Raw genomic sequence first — 9,695 nt, forward strand, 5'->3', positions numbered from 1 at the left:
TGAATCAAAATGTTTTGGAATTTCTCTTTTGTTAAATTTCATCTTTTCATCCAAATTTGGGACAAAAACAAAAATGTCAGAATTTCCATGGGATGGAAATTGTAAATTTCACTCAGCTTAATTGGTGACTTTTTTTTAAATTTAACAGCTATTTAACACAGTTTCAAAGAAGGACACTGGAGAGTATTACTGTGAAGCCTCTAATGGAATTGGACTTCCTCAAAAATGCTCTGTGAAGCGAATGCAAGTTGGTAAGTGTCAAAAGCAAATAAGGCAAAAAAATCTGTAGATGAAAATGACTTTATTGCATGGCACATGTAAGAAACTAAGCCTAGGTTCAAATTATACTATCTTATTCCTCCCCCAGAGTGCTGGAATCAAATGCAATTACATGTTTGTTATGAATGCTATTTATGTAGACATTTTGGCTGCTTAAGACACTCCTCTTCTAAAAAGAAGCAGTAGAGATTACTGTATCTTACATAAGGTTGCTTAGCTCGGAGTGCTTTAGAATGATCAAATGTCCAGCTTTCAGAAGATTACTATGCATTAAACTCCACTGAACAATAGTATACACCAGGGGTTGGCAACCTTTCGGAAGTGCTGTGCCGAGTCGTCATTTATTCACTCTAATTTAAGGTTTCACGTGCCAGTCATACATTTTAACATTTTTAGAAGGTCTCTTTCTATAGGTCTATCATATATAACTAAACTGTTGTATGTAAAGTAAATAAGGTTTTTAAAATGTTTAAGAAGCTTCATTTAAAATTAAATTAAAATGCAGAGCCCCTCGGCCCGGTAGCCAGGACCGGGCAGTCTGAGTGCCACTGAAAGCCAGCTCGTGTGCCACCTTCGGCACGTGTGCCATAGGCTGCCTACCCCTGATATACACATAAGATATTAATATTTCAGAACTTTTTGTGGAGGCTGTAAAGTATGATCTGCAAGTCTTGTTTCACAGATATTTTCCTTGAGTCAATTTCGTGTGGGACTTTAATGCAGCAACTCAGAAAACTATTTCTGATCTTCATTTTCTTATCTGGAAAAACAGTAATAAATGTGACATTTATATCTGGTTAGAGGGACACTGTCCAGTTTGATAGGCCTAATGTTTGTTTTGCTTTCTGCTCCTTATCTGTTTGCAACATTCGTGTAACTTGTTAGATATAGAATTTGTTTTGTGAACAAGTCCATCCGTAATTTTTTTCCCTAAAGAAAAAAAATATATTCCAGCAGCCCAGCACTCTTGAGTAGCTCTGCAAAATCCCACAGCAGTGCATGCACAAGTGATGGAGAGAAGTTGGTAAGGAAATATTTCAAGCTTCTAAAAGGTTTTAATCAAGAGTGAAGGGGAAAATGCTTCTAATGGATGGATTCTACAAAATACCTTGGCAGTGACCTTTTAAACAGTGCTCTAATATTTCTTACTCTCTCAGGACCTGGTTCAAAGCCTGCTGAAGTCCAAAGAAAGACTTTGGATCAGGCCTTTTAATGCATTCATGTTGTATTTGAGTAACTCCGTGCTATCAAGGCAGAATTCCTCTACTGGGGAAACATTAATCCAAGTCATAAATTGGTACTTATCGACACACATAAGAAGTTTTTTGGACCAATGTTTTCAAATCTGTGTGCCTGTAGTTAGGCAACGAAATATGTATTTGGACATCTAAATAGAAGTGGCCTAATCTCTCCCCCCACGAGGTGCACACTTACAGCTCTCGTTGATTATAATGGGAATGGGGATTGCTCATCACCACAGAAAAATCAGGCCACTTCTAATTTAGGTGCCCAAATCTGGATTAAGGAGTCTAATTTTAGGCACCCAGGTTTGAATACTTTGGCCTTGGTGGTTTAGTTTTTTTAAAAACCCTCACTTCCATTCACGTCAGAAGCCATTAAGTTATACATATAATTCAACAGCATGAAAATTCTTGGTGCCACAAATATCATTCTGTGTCAACCATTTCATCAGCTGTTACATTACTACTATTTTAATCAAACTAACTTAAATCTTCTCTAACAGCTGTTTCCATTTACAGGCTTCAGGATATATTCTCCCTTTGACATGTGTAACTTGAATGATGCCAGGGGTTAGGCACTCATCTAGATGAGAAAATACCCCCTTGTCTCTATCCAGTTTTTGACTTTTTGGATCATATTAAGAATTTGAGGTGTGTTAAAAAGCCTTGTGCTAACAAGGGTATTATTTGGTGGGTAGTAGGTTCTCAAAATGTTTATTCCATTCACTTCTTTCTGGTTGCTAGCAACTTACATGTCAGAGTCATTTACATATTGCATTCTATAGTTATCATTGCCACTGCTCTCTGGAATTTTTATAGTGGAAAACTGTTACAATAGCAAGTTTTTGTTTTGGGGGTTTTTTAACACTGGATTTATTTTGTTTTCATTTATAGATGACCTTAATATAAGCGGAATCATAGCTGCTGTAGTAGTTGTGGCTCTGGTAATGGCATTATGTGGCCTTGGGGTATTTTATGCACAAAAAAAAGGTTACTTTTCAAGTAAGTCATCTTAAATCTTGCCTTCCTCATAGACATCAGGAAACTTGCTATGACTAAATATTTCTAATATGTAGAGCAGTGTTTCCCAAACGGGGGTCGCCGCTTGTGTAGGGAAAGCCCCTGGGGGGCCGGGCCGGTTTGTTTACCTGCCACATCCACAGGTCCGGCTGATCGCAGCTCCCACTGGCCGCGGATCACTGTTCCAGGCCAATGGGAGCTGCTGGAAGTGGCACGGGCCGAGGGACGTACTGGCCACCACTTCCTGCAGCCCCCATTGGCCTGGAGCAGCGAACCGTGGCCAGTGGGAGCCACAATCGGCCGGACCTGCAGACGCGGCAGGTAAACAAACTGGCCCGGCCCGCCAGGGGCTTTCCCTACACAAGCGGCGTCCCAAGTTTGGGAAACACTGGTGTAGAGTATACTCCTTTTTCATGTAAGGTCTGATTCTGCACTATTGAAGCCAATGGAAGTATTGCATCTGTCTTCAATAGTTATTGTTCTGCCTGCTCCTTTTATTCATACCCAGTTTACTTTTTGCAATAGAAAATTAGATAGAAATGGCAGGCTAGTCACAAATTACTGCTGAAAGGGAATTTAGACAAATCCTAAGTAAGCTCCACAGACTTCTTTCTTATGCAAAGTTAAGATAATTTTGAAAATATTAGAAAAAAGGTTAAATATTTTCTCTTGCCCACAGTTCTATTTTCCACAAATGTTCATGAACTGAGTCTGAGAATTGCTAGCTCACCCAGTCACTGACAGGTACCTTGAAGAAAATGAACTCTAAGCTCAGGGGAGGCAGAGCCCGGGATAAGTAACTGCTTGGGTACAAAGTCTAGCTGATGAAAGAAGTTACAAATTTCTTCCCCAAAGTGTGTCATAACAGGGCTAGTGACGAACATTGTGGATATGAGAAAAACCAAAAACTACCTGAAAGACATTAGGTATAAATTTATTTCTGGCCAGAATTCTAACATGTTTACTCATGTTTAGTACCTTGCTACACAAGTGTTCCCATTTATTTAGCAGGGTACCAAATGACATAAAAGAAGAGCAACAAAATTACACCGATGTGTTATATGATAGAATATTCACGCACACATATCAAATATGTGTGTGTGCATGTGTACATTAAAGTGACATTATTGGATTCTAAAATCTGTTCCAGTAAAAAGAAACAATGTAAACAGTCATTTTTAATCTAAGAAGTAAGCAGTACTGAAACTTGCATCCTAGTGGAAATGGACTTGCTGACTCCATCTGCTGGACCATAATGAAAGTACATGTCAGGAAAACTGATGCTTTCATTAAATTTCGTAAGAGCTGGGCAACTTCCCCAGGGTATTTACAATAGGGGCCATAGAATCTAATGCAGTGATGCAGAAGAATGTTTCACGATGTGTCTGAAAGAGGACACACAGCTTTTTGGGGCATAGGGGGGAGCAAGGGCAGAAGATTGATTTGAGAGCAGTTTCACGAGAGCAGATAGCTGAACGCTTTCAGAAGTAGACTATTAACTCCAGAGGAGAGGGGGCTTGGGCAGCTTTCCTGCTGGCTTATCCAGACAGACTGCTGTCAGGGGAATCACTTGTTCATCCTCCAGTGAGAAACATAGTTCAGATGCTACTGTCAGAAATTAAAGGGATGAGGAAGGACAAGAGTTAAATGTTATCCACAGGAGATATTTCAAAGGATGTTTATTAGCCAGGAAAATCACTGTGTGCTAAATATGTTTTTTTCTTTTACTTTTCCAGAAGAAAGCTCTTCTCAGTAAGTATATCACTTTTGGGTAGTTAATTTCATTTGTGCTTCTGATAATGTAAGAAAGGTGATTCTTGTGTAGGGCTTTCCACATCATTATTATACATGGGGGGTGTTTTGTGTCCTTAACCTTATTTTTGATAACCTATTCTGAAATATTCTTTAGGCTGCTACTTTGGTGGCTGGGTTTTCTCACTATGCTTACTAAGCTGCATACTAACACCAAGCCACTAGTAATAAATGAACAAACCAATACTTTTGTTAAATAAACAGAGGCAAATTTTCAGATGGCTGTGTCCCCTCCCCCTTTTGGTTATCATTCAAACTCCTAATTCAGCCGCAGACATAAATCTTGCTTGGCCAACTCCCTGGTTGTGAATGCAAAATAGCTAGGTAGAAGATTTTACCCAAATCTGTGTCTGCAGATCATTTTGGAAACTGGTCATCAGCCAGGATGAAAGTATACACCTCAGTCTTGCATTAAAAGATGGAAGTGTGCTAGTTCTGTGAAATCAGCAACTGTACGTACAGTACATGCAAGCTGATTTTACAAGATAGGCTGAGATACATGCTCACCTATGAGATTAATATTCAGTCCTTAAAGTGGAGGCTGGCATTTCTTCTGTCTAGCTAAGCTCAACATTAATAACTCACATTCTCAAGTGAGGACAATGGCAGGAAAAAGCAAGTAACTTATTAAAAGAAGATATCGCCAAGTACTTCTTAAAAATACTTTCTGATACTTGTTTTATGATGGTCATGAATATAATATACATCACTATATGAGCCATAACCAGATATGCATCACATCTTGGAGCCTTAAGGCAACAAGCCAGGGAAGCTAGTTTGGCAGTGGTTCATGATGCAAGGATTTCGTTGTCTAAAAGCTCCCCAAGGAATCGTCACAGGTATTGTAATGGACAGAAGACAATGGACATGCCCCTAATGTAAAATGTTGCAGTCTGTGCCTTTGGAGACGAGGAAATTTTATGAAAGAGCTATTTCTATTACATAGTATTTTCACACATCTGGTACAGATCTTCTTAATTGCGAGCTGTGAAATGGTGATAACTTTCTTTACTTGGTCAAGATATTCTCATAAAGTAATCTGGCTTTAGTCAGATAGGAATGCCTTTCAAATAGCACATTGCAAAACATTGCTTTACCTCCTGAAAATCAGTCAGCCCCACAGACTCAATCTTCCCTTTATGTATAGATGCTTTTTTGGCATACCTTGCAAAGCCATTTACTGTGCCTGTTGATTGCACGATATTGTTTCTGGTCTTTTACAAGATAAGAGCGAAGATTAAACCAGGATGGTGTCTAAAGTGGGCAAATTTGTGTATAAATATGCTTCTCCAAGAACTAAAGTACAAGCAGATAAAAATGAAACAGTTAATCTGCCTTCTTTGTTTATCACACTAACAGGAAGAAGAGTTCTGACTATAAATATACCCCAAGTGAAAAGGTGAGTGTATTCAGCAATCAGCTAGTGCATTTGTGGGAGCTGCTCACCATGAATCAATTAAGCTTCCATTTCCTGTGACTGCCCAGTTCATTGGCCCTGAAATGAATAAAGATTATACATTTCCTATATTTTGAAAGAACACAGGTTAGTCTCAGTACTTTTGGCTGAAGAACAGTTCATGGTTTTGCTTCTAAGAAAGCACTTGGATTAAATGAGGGAAAATTACAGCTTTAATTAAACACATGGCATCAAGTCTAATGCTCTACAGATAATGTGATTTGGAACCATCTTTGCCTTGCCTTATCTTACCATATCATGCTGAAATATTTTACATGTGTACCATGGTATAATAATCCCAGAAATTACAAAATCATCATTTGACCAATGATCCAATTTTTTTTTCCTGTGTGTGGAACAATCGACTTCCAAAGCTCAACTTTGAGATCTATGAGCACAGTTTCTACCACTCTCTCCCTCTTGCTACAGGGTGGTATGAAAGGGAAAGGGACCCCTTGGAGCCTTTTCCATCCCCTCTCCCCCCACATCCCCTTAAGCAGAGAGAGCAGATCAGAAAGGTGGAACCTAAAGCATTGCCTCTCTTCTCCTCTACACCCTGTCTGACAGCACTGGAGGGTAAGGCAGCAAGCTCCTTACTGTATAAAGCTACTGGCATTAGCCATCAAGTGGAATGAACACTAGAGCAAAGGTTCTCAAACTCTGGTCCACAGAGCACTTGCTGCTGGTCTATTGAGAGCTGGCTAGTCACAGGGTGCTGGCAACTCTATCTCCTCCTTATATCTACCTGCTAAATCAAAATTTATTTAAAAAAAAAAAAAAAGTTAAAATCACTTTCCATGTAAAGCAATTGCTGCAGTTAGGCACACAATGTTACACAACTGTGTGTGTGTGTGAGAGAGAGAAAGAGGTGTACACAAGACAATCAAGATGGTGCACACTATGAAAGAGTGAGACGATACTATGCACTAGAGACGATCCAATGGCTAGGTTTGCTTAGAGAAACATTGGATCTGTAATATTAGCTCAGCTTTGCAACATATGTCAAGAAAACTCAACAGCACCTGCAAACACTTCCTAGTCCACCTTCACTACAAACGCCAGCATATGCAACTTCCTTCCCCACACAGATGCACCCAGAAGCAGTCCCTGTCTCCTCAAACCTACATTTTACACTGCTCTGCTCTACCTCTTTCATTTCACAACTGTTTCTCACACAGCGGGCAACCACAGCACCCCACCACCTACATTATTCAAATCCTCCCAACAAACTCAGTCACACACCTGATTTACCCATCTCATCTCACCCACCAGTCATCCTTCTATTCACCCAGTCTCAGCTCTTTCCTGTTCTGTCAACTTCATCCATTTACTTCCCTTCCTCACTCAAACCCAACCCACAATTACTATGACCAGAACAGCGGTAACTCAAAACACCAGCTAATTTTAATTCTCACAACTCATGATAGAGGGGGGGGCCCCAAAAATTTCATTGATCCAATGCAGCTGCTGCTGTTAAACTGATGCAGGGAGTGATGCTCCACCTATAGGTCTAGCTATGAAATAGCAACAGCTGCTCTCAGGACCTACCTGATGGCAGTCAGTATTGGTTATACCTGGCCACCATAAGTGCTCTATGAAAGCTACCCTCTGTCCTTAAATCTGAACACCACGGAACTTAAGCAGTGGTTTTTGATTTCCTCTTTGGTGGGTGAAAATTTCTTGCTTTGTCTCTCTCTTCACTGAAATATTGGTAAACTCTAGTTGTGGGGTGCATTCATCAACTGCAGTATAATTGCACATCAGCAGCAGCTATAATTGGAGTATTCAAAAGGAAAGAAACACAGTTTTATCTTTTTCCCCTTGATCTTAAATTCCTCCCAGTGGGACACTTTTTGAACTGTAGTACGTATATCATGTAAAAATGTGTTTTGTGGGTTTCTCTCCTCAAAGGGAATTGAAATGGTATGCTCACTGATGAGCCAGAGGTTTATCTGCCTACTATTCTGTTGCTCTGGGAAGGGGTTTGGTCTCATTAGGGGGGGAGGGATAGCTCAGTGGTTTGAGCATTGGCCTGCTAAACCCAGGGTTGTGAGTTCAATCCTTGAGGGGGCCACTTGGGGATCTGGGGCAAAATCAGTACTTGGTCCTGCTAGTGAAGGCAGGGGGCTGGACTCTATGACCTTTCAAGGTCCCTTCCAGTTCTAGGAGATGGGATATCTCCATTAATTACTAAGACTTATAGCATTTTTTGTTGCTGTATGCTTGGTGTTTGCTTCTTTTGCCAACCTGGAGACACAAGTGAAGTTCTACAGATGTTTAAGTGTAATGAATACTGAAAGCATTTGAACTATAACTTGTCACCTTACCCTTTTCTTTTTTTCAATTTAGGATTTCAAGCACACCAAGTCCTTTGTTATTTAGAAGATTTCAGCCTCTTTGAGAGACACACAGAGACTACTTCTTATACAAAATATTAAAGGGATTTTTTTTAACTCTTCTGCAAATATTTGGATTTGTTTTGAGATGGCATACACTGAAAGCAGAAAGTTTATTGAAATGTCTAGGAGCCGATGTTACAAACCTAATCATGGACTGTACAACTGTTCATATTGTTTAAAATACCATTATTTCTCTAATTTAAGGATAGTAGTATGTAGATTTCTTCTCATCCGGTTTATGTATATACACAGCAAGGGGACTCATTACTAAGCAAATTCATGCTCATGATCTTTACAGATTAGCGTTAGAATTTTTTTGGCCACTCAAACCTAGTGCTTTGTAGTGTCTACATCTAAAAGACAACGTGAAGGGCTCTAACTTTTGCCATTTTTCAGTTTGATTAGTGCCATGACTTTTCTAATAATCTGTCAGACCATGCAGTCAAGTGAACAATTCTGATACTGTACAAGTATAAACTTGAGTTGTTAACTGTGGTTCACCCTCTCTATAATAGAGAACCTCCAAACAGTGTTCTGCTGTGGAGGAGTGCTTTTCAATCTCTTTTCATTTGCCAATCTTTTCAAAAGTTCAAATGGCAGTCCGGCCTCCTTTAGAAATCTTAGACATAGTTTGCAGACCTCAGGTTAAAAACCACCGCTGTAGATCAAATGTTCAAATCCCAATGCTAAAGTGTGTAGCTTTTTCCCTTCTAGGAAGTATATTTAAGATCCGTGAAAGTTTCTTTGCTAAAGATTGTATGTGTGAAGGAAAACAGTGCAGCAAAACTGATGCAGTATTAGTGCCTTGATTTTTCTGTTAAAAGTTCAGTTTCACAAATAAATGACGCCTAGTGTCTGATGGCTGTTTACTGTGAACTTACTTTTGGAAGTCTGTAACTAGATTAATGGTCTAGTGGTCAACATTAGATTGTGTTGCTGAAATATGGTACTCATGGTGGTGTTGAACAGTCTGCTTTGCAAGAAACATTCTGCCTGATAGTCTTCAATTACATGTTCCTTGAGCTCCAAAAATTTTACTCATATTTCAACTAAAATGACAGCCATGGTAATTAGAAGGGGAAATGTTTTTGTTTTAGCAAGTATGCTTTAGCTGGAACATGCACTTTGTCTGCTTAGTTAAACTTTGACAGTCAGTTTCAATGCAGGAAAGCATCTGTATTTTGGACGGCCCATAAGCATTTGCTGGATTGTCACAGACTTCAATTGGTCATAAATCAGCATCTAGTTTTGTTACTCATGCTCTGTACTGTATGTTCTTTCAAATGCTGGTTTGGCAGTGCAAAAATGCCACAGGAGCTTTATTTGAGATAGTAAGATGAAAATGAATACAAGTGCTACCTGTGGCCCTGAACTGCTTTAATATTACAGCCAATTTATTTCACTGTCCCCACTTTATATACTACAGATATCTGGATCAACATGCACATTTTTTTTCAGAGAAGCTGTGAGAAAACTTTAGGAGCTAGA

General features: G+C 39.5%; 1 protein-coding gene across 3 annotated transcripts in view; it reads left to right on the forward strand.

Moving 5' to 3' along the window:
* The window catches only part of JAM2 (junctional adhesion molecule 2), a 53,703-nt gene extending 44,637 nt beyond the window's left edge, over positions 1 to 9,066 (forward strand). For 2 of the 3 annotated variants that reach the window (XM_054047561.1, XM_054047553.1), the window contains exons 6-11: positions 149 to 251; positions 2,415 to 2,522; positions 4,277 to 4,292; positions 5,712 to 5,751; positions 6,238 to 6,384; positions 8,158 to 9,066. In XM_054047561.1, coding sequence (XP_053903536.1) covers positions 149 to 251; positions 2,415 to 2,522; positions 4,277 to 4,292; positions 5,712 to 5,751; positions 6,238 to 6,372 — 402 coding nt within the window. In that variant the 3' untranslated portion in view covers positions 6,373 to 6,384; positions 8,158 to 9,066. The remainder of the gene's footprint in view (positions 1 to 148; positions 252 to 2,414; positions 2,523 to 4,276; positions 4,293 to 5,711; positions 5,752 to 6,237; positions 6,385 to 8,157) is intronic. The other variant, XM_054047569.1, reaches the window with a different exon arrangement.
* Positions 9,067 to 9,695: the final 629 nt, after the last annotated feature.

This window comes from Malaclemys terrapin, chromosome 1 (genome assembly GCF_027887155.1).
Source record: "Malaclemys terrapin pileata isolate rMalTer1 chromosome 1, rMalTer1.hap1, whole genome shotgun sequence".
In the NCBI taxonomy this organism is placed as follows: domain Eukaryota; kingdom Metazoa; phylum Chordata; order Testudines; family Emydidae; genus Malaclemys; species Malaclemys terrapin.